Source organism: Amphibalanus amphitrite, unplaced genomic scaffold (genome assembly GCF_019059575.1).
Source record: "Amphibalanus amphitrite isolate SeventyFive unplaced genomic scaffold, NRLGWU_Aamphi_draft 000554F_arrow, whole genome shotgun sequence".
Taxonomy (NCBI): domain Eukaryota; kingdom Metazoa; phylum Arthropoda; class Thecostraca; order Balanomorpha; family Balanidae; genus Amphibalanus; species Amphibalanus amphitrite.
In genome coordinates this window covers 162,923-178,288 of record NW_024882048.1, presented here as the reverse complement: position 1 = coordinate 178,288, position 15,366 = coordinate 162,923, and the positions used below count along the sequence as shown (strand labels likewise).

Below are 15,366 nucleotides of genomic sequence, written 5' to 3'. Positions count from 1 at the left end.
AATCAGCATGATTCATGCATCGTTGGGAAATATTTCCAGATATAACTAGGTGCAAGTTATGCGCAAAAGAGCATACGAAGCCGAACACGCCAAAAATGGACCTGTCAAAACATAATAACAATCAAAGTAACATCGCACACGACCACCAGCAAAAACCAACAAAAGTTCATGGCTTGACACGGCAGAATCGACTGCGCCTTTTGGGCAAAACTGAACGTTCCATAACCAGTAGGCTGTTTTTCTGCGCGGTGGCCGTCACTGCGTCTAACTGCTGAGTCAGTTTGACACAATCGGTATCATCCCTGTCATAGCCAGTCCCTGCCGCCTCCGCTGGTGCCGCCGCTGTCACCGCTACCGTCAGCGGCCGGACCGTTAGAGGAAAACACGCCACTGATCGAACACCGCTGTCCATCGAAGGCTACATCGGCAGCGGCTGACCAGTTTCGGGGACACCCCGGCGACGGGCTGAGGGCGGTGGTGATAACCTCGAGGCTTCAGCTGTGGGGAGTGGTATCAACAAATATAGACTAGCATGCGGTGGAAGATGATCGAATCCCCATAGGATACCTAGCTTACAAGACGGACGCCAGAGCGTACCTTTCTCGTCTGGGCTGATGCCGTCGACGGGCGTCTGTGACCGCGAGCTGACGGTGCTGCTGGGGTAGACGGGGGCCGGCGGCGGCGGACGCTGGGTGCGGGACCGACTGACCGTCAGTCGCACCTCGCCCTGACTCATGGCCATTGTCATCAGCTCCTGCGCCCTGCGGAGAGGCAGAGATTGGTGGATGTTATAAAGGGAGCATAACACAGTGCATTGAAAGGTGTAGGGATAAAAATATCAGCCAGTGAAGACATTAAACAATATGGCAATGAGGACAATACCACGATTGAAACCAATCAAAATACTTGATTGCAGCATATCATTTAGGTACTGCATTTCATGGCAAACCGAACTATCAAGTCGAATCAAGTCATCAAATCATATCCCACAATCTTATCTCCCCTACATTCGGCAATTAAACGACCACCACTACATAACACAAATCTCGGTAACTGCGTCCATATAAAGTGAACGCCCCCGTAAACCCAGGTAAACAACAGCAGGAGAGCGGCGGCCGGTGCCGCCAGCTCTGTGGACCGTAACAGCGAGTCGGTTATAGCGACGCCAGTCCGGCACCTGGCCTTATCTAATCTGCGTCCGGCAGCCCGGCACAGGGCGGCCGTTAGACCATGCTGGCAGGCGGGAATCGGTGGGCAACGGGCAACAGCAATACGGCACGGCGGCAACGGTGCCGGAAACCAGAAACAGGAAAAAATGCAGCAATACGCAGTTCTCCCAGCAAGCAAGCAAGCAAAATCTGTGCCGACTTAGAGCAAGGGAAGTTTAGAAAGTTCGGACTAAGATGGGAAACAAACATTTCAAAATGTCCGGTCGTTACCATCATGACAAACGGCTGTCAAATCTAGATCTGTGATCTGTCGGCTCCGACCCCGGGTGCTCTTCCCGCCGTGATTCGTCCTCTCAGTCTCACCTGTGTAGGTTGCAGCCGGCCAGGCTGTGTCCGTTGACCTGGGTGATGCGGTCACCCACCCGCAGCCGTCCGTCCCTGCCGGCCACTCCGTCTGGCTCCACCCGCTGTACCAGCACCCCGCCGTCCCGGGAGGGCGAGAGGTCGCCCTCCGGCACCACGTCCAGACCTGTGAACGCACATAACGTGAGGAACAGATGGAACATCACACACCACCGTCCCGGGCTAGGGAGAGCTCCTCCTCGAGCACCACATCCAAACATGGGGAACAACATAACGCGAGACGATTTGAGAGAACACTACACATAATGCGAAAGTCTACGGAACAACAGACACCGTACATCGGCCTGAAGATGCAACATACAGCACAAAAATCTTGCACACGACGTGATAAAATACCAACATCTAATGCTGCACCAAACCACGTAACAGCCCGAGGATACACCACACAATGCATTCTCCCTGCTTACCGAGCGGCCCTCGGACGTCGGACAGCACCACCAGCTGGGTGTCGGCCGGCTCCGTCTCCGGCCGGTCGTCCTCCTCCATAGAGACGTCCGGGGAGCCGGGACTGCCGGTCGGCGGCCGGCCGCGCTGCTCGCGGGCGATCAGCACACGGTCCGCCGCGTCCGCCCACCTGGGGAGACAGGAGAGGGTCACAAGCTGGGCGTGAGGGAGGATGAAGGAGGTTAAACACCCAAACATCATTATGACATCGTGGGACGAAGACGTCATTGGGAAACACATTGACAGCCAAAGTCTCATGCAGTTTTTTCCATGCATCTTCGAAACTAATCATGATGCAGTCTAGCAAGTTTTATATGTAAGCCTCAGATCTCCAACAGTCTTCTGAAGCATGGTGAGGCCAGAATCACACAAAGACGTTGTTTCAAGGCTACATGCCAGCACCGCCATTACGCTTCAATAGACGCGCAGACTACCGGACAATGCCGCCGAGAGTATAAAAGTTTCCGGCGGCGACCAATGGAGTGACATCACCGATCGTGAGAGAACTTAGACAGAGAGTGCCACGGTGATCTCACGGGACATAAATTCACGCTGGGATAGTTCACTCCGAGTGAGTTCCACGGCGACACGACTCGGAAATGGACACAGTCCATTGACCGTAAAACAAGGATCATTTATTTCCTGTCGGCGACACGGATTCAAAGATGGTGGACGGGACAGAAAGTGGACAGAGCCAAGATGACAACATTCCTCAGATAAACACACCGACGCAGAAATAGCTGGCCCGGATTGGAACTGAACGGGGCCATTTATCAGATGGCTACACAAACGTATTAATAGTTTTGTTTAGTTCGTAGCATCACGTGTGTTCTTCTAAAGATCGTGATGTTCTCCCTATGCTTCTTTTGATACCGGTATGAGAATGCCTGGACTTCGCGGCACGCCTTTTCACTCGATTTAGTACATTTGTATGGACGCCGTAACTCGAGCTTACTGGCAGTCTTCAGATCCAATTCGGATGCGGATGAGCGGCCAGTTTTCTGAGCGGAATCGAGGTTAATTACGTCCGCCAGTGGGTCAGGGCTTCCAATTTAAAATAGCCTACGTGCTCGGCTACTAGCACACAATTCGGGTGAACTTCCTGTCTCACCGATGACACGATCTCTTCCCCCGCCTCGTATTTCTCTCATCATCCATCACCATCCCTCCCCCACGGCACCGACTCGCGCTCCACCGTGAGCCGTTCCCCACCGGTACTACTCCATCCCTCACGGTGTGGCCGTGTGCCCTCCGTGATGGCGGGCGGCCAGCCGGCGCGTGACTCGATTGATAGCGCCCCAGCGCTATTGAGATGCAGACCGCGCACACCTCGGTCCATCGGCACGTCGCTACAATGTCGGCTTTCACTTTCTGACCTACAGGGTTGTGGCACGCCAACTTGGCAGGCCGCTCCAAACCGGGGCATGCCGGTAGCGCAGCGGGGAGGAAGGGGTGGGAAATACACTGACAGAGTGCAAGGTGGCAAGGTAAAAAGCGCAGTATAGGATGACAAGCGGAACTGCAGCTGGCCGAGACCATTCACGGTCGTACGAGCAGTGAGCGGGAGCTGACTAATGACACAAGAATCTATAGCTCGGATCATTTGCACCAAACTTCAAAGCTACCGTTCCGTCATTCCGACACACTGATTAAACCGCACGCCCTCATCCTCACACCGTGCTCGTCCGTCCATCCACCTGCGGGTCCACATGCACCACTCCTTCTATCCTTCACATCCCTGCCTTCACACACCGCCCCGCCCCTACAGCCGACACCGGAACCGGCCCAGCCTGCCAGTCCCGGCGGTGGGCGGCGGGGAGGCTCGGAGGCCGGCGGACCGCTCGACTCCCGGCAGTGACCCCCGACATCGCGCCGGGCGGGCTCCCGGCAGCGCGACTGGCGGCCCTGATCCACTCGAGGTCGAACCACCGCCGCCCCCACTGCTGCAGCTGCTACACGGCGCGTCAAAATAGCCGAATAAATAGTGCAGAATGGAGGGAGGAGGCTGCCCGGCCGGCGGTGCATAAGCACGAGAGGTTTCCCAACATCCACTGAAGATTCGCCGCCCGCGCAGATAATGCAAGATAGGCACGGCAGGAGGCGTGCCAGCGCGCACTGAAAACTGCCTAAGCCAGCAGTGACCGGGTCCGATCAGAGAAGAGCTCCGACATCTCACAGCTGGAGAGCGGAGGCACAAATCTAACAAACAGGAAGCCCTGTCATTCACCAGAATGCTTATCGCACGCAAAAACATTCAACGTTTAACAAGGTTTATACCGTCACACGTCAAAGCGACTGCGTTAAAACGACGAGAGACACTAAGTAGCTAGTCAATACCAAGACGTCTCATCATCCTACTTATTAGCCTCCTTCCCTATTTCAACCACTCTCGTTTCCACTCACCGCCACATTTGATCGCTGTTGCCGAGTATCTGCATGGAGAGACGGTTCATGTCCCTGGCCAGTCGGGGCAGCGGCAGCCGGTCTCGTTCGTCCCCGGATGGTTCGCCCCGCTCCTCCGGGGGAGTCAGCAGGTCGCAGCTGGCCGCCTGTAACACACAGACACACAGGGTCACTCGATGACATAGGACTATAGTACTGAGTACATAACTTGACACTTCCTTAGTTGTCATTTGACGGCGTACGAATACCTTATATCTTCTACACAACACATCAAACATCTTCACTGACAAGGCGACTGCGATTTGTCACAATACAACAATGCGATAGAGCCATCTCTCAGCCAATCTTTCACACGTTATAGCTCCCATTGTCCGATGATAGATGGACTAGCACCGCCCACGCCCAAGTAGCGGGAAGTTCTCAAGCCTGTCAGAGTCCGTTCGGCCGTTCCGGTCCACCGGTTGGTGTAGACGTTTCCGCAATGATTTTCCGTCTCAGAGCGCCTGGGGTTCCCCAGTATTAGCACTTCGGCATTAGCGCTGCGACATTAGCACCCAAACATCAGCTCTCAGTTTGGCCGAGCTGGTCCAAGCAAAACGACACGCTGTGAGATGAAAACTGGCCCAGAGTAGACGGACACCCCGTCGTGTCCCGTCGTGGGAGCAAGATGTTATATCAGCGATGACCCGTCTGTTTCAGAGCTCAGCTCTCTGCCATGACCAGTCGTGGGACCGAGTTGCTGTATCAGCGGTGAACTGTCGAGTATCGATCTCAGGGTCTCTCTCCCATGACAACGGCACGGAGTAACGAGAGCATGTCCCGAGACCACAAGCCGGTCACGGCGAGACATGGCGACATAAACCTGACAACGTGACAGCTGTGACAATTCTGTGACAGCTCCGTGATAGTTCTGTGACCACTCCGTGACAGCTGTGACAGCCACGACACCCCGGCGCCGTGAAACCACCCTCGTGACGGCCGCTCCGTGACGCTGGCCGCGACCGCTCTCTCCACCACGGCGGGCCTCGTTCCAAGCCGGGCCGCCGGGCAGCGACAGGTGCAGCCCTCACGAACCCGGCTCAGTTGACACGACCGGCGGGAAAAGCACGCCGGACGGCGATACTCGAGACCGACAGCGAAACTTCACCCGCCCCGTCAACTTCCGGCAAAACTCATCAGCGCTGGCAGCTCGTTACACTGCGATGAGAAGAGCCCGGGAAGTGAGAAGCGCAATGCCATGAGCGAGCTGTTCTTTTTCACCGCACTCTTGCAAAACAATGCACTAGTTGCCGGGAAACAAGCACGCATCAGGGAGACAGTCACGAACCAGACTTCCCAGCCATGTCAGAGCGGCAGCTCAGTGCAATTTTCCGGCCGCCACTCAACTCATAGCGGCGACGCGGCTATGGAAGGTTAGGACCCTGCCCGGGCGCCACTGAACGTGACCGGAGCAAAGGGAGACGGGGGTCGGAGACAGATAAATCACCCCGCCGACAGACGCGGGGCAGACCCTGACTAGGGGTGGTGCGAAGGGGAGTGTAGGAACGGGCGCGCCGCTGGCAGGAGAGCCGAGAGGCGCGAACGGCAGTCGTCGACTGCGACGGACGGCGAGTGGAGCAGAGAGTGGGCGAGAAGTGAGCTAAGGAATCCGTGCGGAGTGCCAACGGCTACGAGGATTATCCGATCACGCACTCCTTAACGCCGACATGGCCGCCGGCGAGTGGAGCGGAGAGCGAGCGAGAAGGCAGGGAAGCTGTGGGGAGTACCAACGGCTACAAGGATTCTATGGTCAGGCACACTAACGCCGGCACGGCAGGTGAGGCGTATCGAGCACGGCTCGGGGGTACGTACAGCGGAGTGCGGTTCCTTGGCGACCACGAGGATGGTCGCCCGGCGACTGACGCGGCGCCACCATGAGGATGGTTTCCCCGGCGACTGACGCGCATCTATTCAGAGGCACATTAAGCGCACACGCAATCGTAAAGGAAACCGGGGAGCCTGGTAGGCACGCTTTGAAGGGTCGTGCAACGCGGCACCCCAACCTGCGACGCGATACACACAAAACACCTGGTTCCGGCCACCCTACAACTCATGCACACACATCAGGTCCGCCGCCGACCCCTCGGCTACTCTGCAACTGCAATGCGTCCGACGCCCCGGCAACTCCGCACTGCAAATACATCAGGCCCGCTGCCGACGCCTCGGCTACTCTGCAACTCACGCACATACATACTCATGCACATGCATCAGGTCCGCCGCCGACGCCTCGGCACGCACATACATCAGGTCCGCCGCCGACGCCTCGGCACGCACATGCATCAGGTCCGCCGCCGACGCCTCGGCACGCACATGCATCAGGTCCGCCGCCGACGCCTCGGCACGCACGTCGCACATGCATCAGGTCCGCCGCCGACGCCTCGGCACGCACATGCATCAGGTCCGCCGCCGACGCCTCGGCTACTCTGCAGTAGAGATGTCCTCGGATATAACTTTTCGGTATACCGATACCATACTGATACCAACTCGGTACTTGCTAATTGATTCCTAATGTGTTCGGTATTTTGTTGGTATAATGCACCCTAGGTTGGTACTTGGTTTGGTATCGGTATTCCGATTTTCCGTAGTCGACGTCCTACTCTGCACCGCACATACATCAGGTCCGCCGCCGACGCCTCGGCACCCACACGCATCAGGTCCGCCGCCGACGCCTCGGCTACGCTGCTGTAGAGATGTCCTCGGATACAACTTTGGGTGTATTTGGCGTTTTTTAGGGGCCGTCCTACCCTACAAACGAGCCGACGCGAGTGGTTTCGGCCGCTGACAGCCAACTGAGGCGAACGCTTGGTGATAGTGGCGCGGGCAACAGGGGGCCTAATCAACTCATAGCGGCGACGCGGCTATGGAAGGTTAGGACCCTGCCCGGGCGCCACTGAACGTGACCGGAGCAAAGGGAGACGGGGGTCGGAGACAGATAAATCACCCCGCCGACAGACGCGGGGCAGACCCTGACTAGGGGTGGTGCGAAGGGGAGTGTAGGAACGGGCGCGCCGCTGGCAGGAGAGCCGAGAGGCGCGAACGGCAGTCGTCGACTGCGACGGACGGCGAGTGGAGCAGAGAGTGGGCGAGAAGTTTCCCACCCACCCTCACCTATTTAATAGATGCGACTTCGAGATTCGTCAAACCTGCATATCCTTACTCCCGACCATATACCTCGTCGTTATCACTCCGTCGGTGCGTTTTTTAGGGGCCGTCCTACCCTACAAACGAGCCGACGCGAGTGGTTTCGGCCGCTGACAGCCAACTGAGGCGAACGCTTGGTGATAGTGGCGCGGGCAACAGGGGGCCTAAACGTCTTTCCCTGTCCTTCTCCAGCCGGCGATGGTGCAACAGCACACCATTGCGTATGCATTACGCGGCTGCGGTTGCGTATGATAAATGGCGGCTCTCTGCGAAGGTCGGCGCGCAGTACCCGTTTCCAGATTCACAGACAGACATTAATCAGAGCGTATGGCCGGCGGTGGCAGCTGGCACGGCCCCCACTTGCGGTATGATGAACGGCGTTTTGGAGGCCCACGGCCGAATTCAGTCGACCTGAACGCACCCACGCATGGCAATGAAGTGATGATCCTACAGCCTGAGAAAATCTGCGAACGGCGCATGCCACAATGTGTCTTAACTGGAACCGACCGGCTGTGGCTCACCTTTTCAAGCTACATCAAAATTAACAAGTTCTGAAATATCGCTGTCGAAACGAAGAATGACATAGGATAAGGAACTAAAGACGGTCCAAAACGGCGCATAATCCCTGTGAGCTATGGGCTGGGATTAACTGTCCAGTCACGACTTTCAAGTTAGAACAGCGGGGAATATCCTGCCGTGGGGACACTAATGAATGGACATTATTCAAATTAACTTCCGTCGCTAACATTGTTCCTACAGGCTAAAGATAATTAGTAAGACGTGCGTGTGACCTTCCAGAGTAGAAAGGGCTCACCCTGGCAGAATTCCGGCGATAAACAGACGGCTTTTACCCTGCACAGAGTTCGGTCTTCACAGTTTCTCAGACTGCATAGAGCTGAACATTGGAACCAACACAGTCACAATCAGATTATCCGGAGAAATTGTCCGACCCATTCAATTCTTAAATACTATAATACGATGGTGAACTTCTTGACCTAATCGTATCAGCCATGAGGTAGAGCCACGCATCTTATTCAATTACACCTCGAAAACTCGTCAAAACTCGTATAAAAAGAGTGCATTCAAACGCTTCGCACCAGTCCGCTATATGGTTAATTCAACAGACCCCGAGTTCACACCCACTCCACCCACTCTGCCGTTCCCCATGTCCAGCTCACAGCCGTCCACCAGAATGACCGTTGGTAGGGGGAGGGGGCCGGTGAGCCCCGCAGTCGTGAGCGATAATGTCGCCACGGGGAGTGGCCGGCGGGCGGACTAGTGGCGCCCGACGCCAACCGATACTGAGGCGTACACACTGCATACTGTATGCACAGGGCCATGATGTTATACAGGCAGCGAGCTGACCGCTGACCAGCTAACCGCACTGCACTCGATCAAACCAACAGGAGAGTGGGGTTATCCATGTCTGACGCTAGCACACGTGTTCTAAATGATGAGACGTGCGTCATAACTAAAAGGAATAATGACGACTGTTGGCGAATGAACAGGATATTTGTCTTCAAAAGTACGACATACCCAGAATCCCTTTATGCTGCCATAGGACGTAGACAATGACGCAGTCCCTCCGTGGTCGTCACCATCTGACCGCATCCGCCAGTGTCTTCGTCCGACCATCTCCCCCATACTCCGGCGTACGGTTCCAGACTCCAGGTGCGGTTCGACAGAAGTCTAACCCACCGCCGGGCCCCCTACGCCCGGCCTTCACGGCTCACGTGCAGCGCGACAAACAGCCTCAGCCGCCACGGCCGGCCTCCGGAGCGGGGCGGAGATCGGACGGAATTCGTACACACCTGCCAGAGCAGTGCGGCGCCTCACGCATAAAACGTGACTCACAGCGTGCAGCGGAGCGGGGAGGTAAAGCGGGCGGTGTGGGTGCAGCTGTTAATGCACGGTGAGCGACACAGAACAGCGGGTTGAGTGTAGTGAAAGGCGCAATCAATGGCTTGACACGATTCGGGGAGACAACGTATTTGTGAGATTTGATGCATCATCGTGAATTATCCAAGGTGTTGAGCTTTATTGCCGATTCAAGCGCCATCAACGACAGGTCCTTTGGTCTCGCTCCGTCCGCCCTGTTGCGTGGCCACCGTTCGGCGACTGTCACGGTAGCGGAGGGGCGGAGGGGAGGCGGCCGACGACTTCCGGCCCGCGCTCAGTCGTGGGCGGCGTCCGCCGGTTGCCGTGACCACGCATCACGAGCGTATCCGCGGGGTCAGGGGCCGAGAACGCACCTGGCGTCGCTACTGGCACCGCGCACCGTCCGACAGGCCAGTCAACAGCCCGGCGAGCGCTGTCTGTTGTCTCAGACATCTGAATGGTGCCGGCTCTGTCAGGCGACACACACGCCGACAGACACACCGACAGGCCCCAGGACAGGCAGACAGGCGTCTACAGTTGTCGAAGGAGGCGCCCGAGCGGAACCGACGGTATGTCACCCAGCTGGAAGCGCGGAGTGTCCCGTCGCCCGGCCGTGACCCTTGACATGGAGGACCGACCATTGTCGGCCGGACCGCTGGACAAATAGACCCCGAAGCTGGCTGCGGTTAGCTGGAGCATTCGTAACTTACAACCCATGAGCTGTCTGAGCCCGTCAAGAAGTCAGTCTGAGCTGAGCTCGAACAGCACCACTCCATGCAGGTGCATCCGAGCGAGTTTAGTAAGCTTCGATTCTCTCCAAGAGCAGACTAAACCACGAGCCACGGTTTTCTTGTTCAGACATTACAATAGAAGATGTCATCCCCATTCACAGACAGGGCAGTCGTTTCACCAGCGTACACAACAATATGGAGTTAATGCGGCGTCAGCAGCAAACCAAATCCTCGGCTGAGAAGCCTGGACCCTAGCACCTCGCCACAACCAAACCGATCCATTCCACATGCTACAATGGATTTACGCGTCGACACGAACAGACCGCCACTCCTTCAGAATATTGTTCAGATACGCAGCGGTAAACAACCTGCGGTTATCTCACACCCAGTAAACCAGTGTTAGAAATGAACGCGGTAGTAGACAGTTCGCTGCAGTTGTCTTGATGAAAATTGTTCAGGAATGCACAAAACGTTTGAAACACAGCATGCCCAAAATTATTTTTTTTCACACCCACTCCGTTACACCGGATACATAATGCCAACCGAGGCCTGTCTCTGAAGCCCACACTCCTCCCAAAACCCACCCACCAGACTTCCTCCGCCAAGGCCGCCGCCCCCACGGCGCTGTCAGCACGCACCTTCCGTTTGGCGGCTCCGACCTGCTGCTCGTCGTCTATGATGGGCGCAGCAGACCATCGTTTGCTGGCGTCGGCGCGCGAGGCGGGGGCAGGGAACTGAGGCAGCGGGCACAGCTGGTTCAGAGCGGGCTCAGAGCCGCGCCGGACCTGCCGGGGAGACGGAGTCGGTCAGTCAGAACGGGGGACGACCAATGGAGGTGGAGTGGTTGAGAGCAGGGACGATAAATAGAGGACTAGAAACAGAGCACACAGAGCACAGAACAGTTGCCGAAAATGGGAGCGAAGCACATAGACCGATGTTATGCATTGCAAGCACTCATGCCACAAACCGGCACAGCACTGAAAAAAGCATCACCTTGTTACTCACGACTTCCACAGACCAATCAGTTCAACGACACGCCATAAAACACATCGTGCACCATTCACTCTGGTTTCCCTTTCCGTCAGTCCGTTTCCTTCGGTAAACACATTCGTCTTGGGACTAGACTGGCGGTTCGCTCCACGGTGGGTGAATGGGAGCATCGGCTGCCGGTGGCTGGTGGGTCGACGGGTCAGGTCACAGGGCCACCTCAGCGACCTCAGTTCGGATCAACCGTGGCACGCGTTGAGCTATGGGACGACTACATGTCACTTCGTAAAGCTCGGATGCATGGCTAGAGCTAATGCTCTGTATTCGAAACCACGCAGCAGCTTCCAAAAGGTCTACCTACAAAATCATACATAATTCTGACCGTGAAGCAGAACATGCACACTGAGCAGCCAAGTCGGGTTAGTATTTTGGAATCCGTCAGGTCAGCGCCCCGCTGAGCCGACGGCCGGTGCACAGTGGCTCCAATTTGCCAGCTGGTTCATCAGATAATGTACTCGGTGCGCGCGGTATGCACAGTGATTCACATCGGTCTAATCCTCCCCAAACGCGGTCCGACCGGCCCGACCGACCTGTCAAACCGGTGGATCCGCGCAGGGCAGCCACTGCGGCCACTTCCGCGCACCAAATACAGCAGCGGACGGAGGGTGGACGGCCGGCAGGGTATCCATAGAACGGCCCGGGACGGCAGGCTATCCATAGAACGGCCCGGGACGACCGGTGACGTCTACGAAGAAAGATCCACGGGCCACGGGGCAACAAATGAGTTGTATACAGGCGAGGACCATATAAAACGCTGGCTACTGTGATGTAGTCTTGCACAGAGGCACATTAGCACTGCCGTTTTTATGTCCGAGAGAGCCGACGGAGCTTGATGGTCCACAGAACTACCATCTCTTTCTGTCGGACAATCAATCATGCCGATCATGCGTGTGGTGTCAAGCTTATTGTTTTCACCTAGGCCAGATCCGTAGCCAACATTCTGTAAGAAAGTTCACTGACAGAAACATTACACCAGCACACGTGAACTTCGTCACGATAATGCTCTATGACGTGACAATGGGCATGTTAGCCGACAATCAACATGCCGCGTGTGCAATCTGGGGCTTTCGGTCGCCCGGGAGCACAATTAACATGTCGGTGCTCCGCTGTGCTCTCCCACGGGCCGAACTGGGACAGAGCGACCACAGCCGCGCGGGAAACGCGGAACACGCCGGCGCCGCTACCGTTCGGCGAGCCATTTCATCACCTTCGTTAGCGCCGGAGCGCAGGTTTTCACACGGCGGCATGGTCAGTGCACTGCGGTGACCGGTAGTGTCGTGTCTAGGGAGACCCGGTGAGAGAGACAGCTGGACGAAAGGAGATAGCCGGAAAATACAGGCGAACCTGGAGCAAGTCTACGTTATAAAATATACAGTGCAGACGGCCAAAGGAGAGTAGTTGAAGAGGAGGCGTCAATTAATGAACAGGTATCTCGTCACCGAGTAGTTTATAGTGAACGGTTTTCCATGGATGAATGCCCACATCCTATTCGGCATAAAACAGAGCCATGTTACACTATATCATGAGCGTTGTACACGAAGCCATTACGGCAGATGACAGCGGCCGCTCGTTTCACAGCCGGTCCTTTTCGCGCTCCGGTGGACAGGAGGGCCATTGTCGGGGTGGCTGGAGCCATTAGTTCCGACGGTCACCACCAGATGTCTGATACTAACGGCCTGACCCGCTACCCGCCGCCGCGGGCACCGCAACGAGATGCAATATGACAACAGTAATAACGGAGGAGAGTCTGAATTCACATGAGACTTCCACAGCAAAGTTGGCTATCACGGAAAATAGCCTTCTACAAGATCGACAGATATCGAGGTACTTTTCGGGCTGTTTTCAGTTCCGCTGACAGCGTTCGCGACCGCAGATAGCCGTTTGAGTGAGCCCTTCTACGGACGCGGCGGTGCATATAACGAGCCCCGGCTCCAAGTCAGTTGCCCTGATCGATGTTCATACATGAGCCCGCACGGCGCGCGGTCGGCCAGTGCGCCGCCTGTGTGACATTGGCAGTCAGCGCGCGTGCCCCGTGCCCGCCGGACCGGGTCGGGTCGGGCCCATATTATGAGTCGGTTACCGGCGGCCGGGGTCGCGGCCCTCCCCTTGGCATTGACATCCACTGGTGGGCATGCAAAGCAGCCGCAGCGGCGGGATCGAGGCAGCGGGGCGGCCGTAATCAGGACGGGGCGTGACCTTGGCGGAGCGGCGGAGAAAACTGCTGCGGAAACTCGGAGCCGCCAGGACCAGTGGGACCAACGTCACCATCACCGTTATCGCCATCAGCGTCACCAGAATCAAAAGTGATACTGACTTACAAACCACCAGCGACTCCTGCCCTTCAAACACCCCCAGTCGCTACAGTCGTACAGTCGCTACAGGGGAGCTCAGCTGGAGCTTTGAATGGAAATCACAGTCGTCAGGACGGACAGCACGACCGACAGGACAGACAGGATCTGACGCCAGATAGGAAAACGGTCCGTTTGTATGTCATGCCGCGACCAAACGCTGGCCCAAATGAGCAAACAGACAGGCCCAAATGTCGACTATCGTCCGTCGAAATCGACACGGATCTCGGCCGAGCCGTCTCCGGGCCATCGAACTGCTGAACGTCAGTCCAGTCTCCATGGGCTAGCGGAGTAACGGTGAGTGCAAATGAGCCGAGATATCCATCTGAAACCACAGCGAGAAGATGTGTTTTTACAGGCACCCTGATTAGCCTACCGCTAAGGTCCTGTTCCGTCTGCTACTACCTGGCTTTTGGAAGGAGCTAGACGTGGGTGCGGTGCATCAACAACTGGCACCAATAGCTCCACAACGACAGGTGGGCGGATTCAGATCGTTACTTTTACACGGAGCTGGTACTGGTCCATATCATGACACAACCCTGATCAAACGGCAAAGCCGCCCATTCATACGAATGGCCAGGTGAGGGTAGCCATCACGCCCGTTTTAAGTAGTGTTTTACGTGTGACGGACGATAGTAGTTCACCAGAATCCAGCCATGACAATCTCGGTGTTTCAACAAACGAGCGCCGGAATTACAGACAACAGAACATCCTGTCTGGTACGGCGCTAAACGTGCAACATTTACAACGTGACAGTGCGAGCTGCAACATTACATGAATGGCGGACACAGTTTGTTGGATCCAGGCGGAAATAACAACTTCCTGCGAGTTTCCTAACAATGCCGGTCTGCATCTGTGGCATGTCCGAGACAGCGTGTGACTCGGCTCCAGAATACAGCCGGCCGCCGTGACCTTCGGTAGTCTGGTGGGGGATGTCGTCTCACATCTCTACTGTCACAGCACACGTTGTACTTCACAAGTCATGTCGTCGTCACAAAAAAAAACAGGCATTATTACATTAAGAAAAATTCCCAAAACCATGTACCAAGGCACGACACCACGTTGTCACATCATATCAACATCACGCAAGCAAAATATAAACGGCTGCGGCCATATGATATACATGTTACAATTCCAAGCCAAAGAGTGTATAAATACACCAGGAGGATGTATTTTAGTAACCAGAAAACCAGACAAACCAGTTCACTCACCAGAAAACAACGCCCACTGTCAGAGACTCTAGAGCCACCAATCGCCAGCGGAGAAACGGCCGCAGTGCCGGTTCTACCCTTAACCTATGCGACAAATGAATCCCGAGAAGATATGCTCGAGGGTTACCCCAAAAATACCGCCCTTCAAGCCGACATGGTGTCGGATACAAAGTGAAATGGTTAAGTTGGTGCGTTGGGTCCAAATCTGTCACAGAGACCGGCAGATCAAACCGATCCCTTAATTTTGCAGACGCATGTATAAACGAGCCTCCTTACCCCGGTAGACAGCCAGGCAGACCGATTACCGATTTTCAGACACCCGTTTATACATGAATCTGTGGATCTGAGTTTCTGAAACGGCCGGGCAGACCGATCCTTCCACTGCGATCCAGCGACACACCCGGCCGCGTCCAATGCTAGAGCCCCAACTCCCCGCGCACCGCCGCGACCTAACTCGACTACAGCTCGAACCACGTGATTCAACCGGCCAATCCCGAGGCACGCGTGCCCCTGAACGCAGGCTGTGCCGCAG

General features: G+C 56.0%; 1 protein-coding gene across 11 annotated transcripts in view; it reads right to left on the bottom strand.

Moving 5' to 3' along the window:
• Positions 1–15,366, bottom strand: part of LOC122393804 (partitioning defective 3 homolog B-like) — a 77,559-nt gene that overhangs the window by 19,022 nt on the left and 43,171 nt on the right. For all 11 annotated transcript variants that reach the window (XM_043390191.1, XM_043390200.1, XM_043390189.1 and 8 more), the window contains 5 exons: positions 10,867–11,013; positions 4,440–4,585; positions 2,000–2,166; positions 1,533–1,698; positions 598–761 (listed from right to left, as the gene is read on the bottom strand). In XM_043390191.1, the coding sequence (XP_043246126.1) occupies positions 598–761; positions 1,533–1,698; positions 2,000–2,166; positions 4,440–4,585; positions 10,867–11,013 (790 nt within the window). The remainder of the gene's footprint in view (positions 1–597; positions 762–1,532; positions 1,699–1,999; positions 2,167–4,439; positions 4,586–10,866; positions 11,014–15,366) is intronic.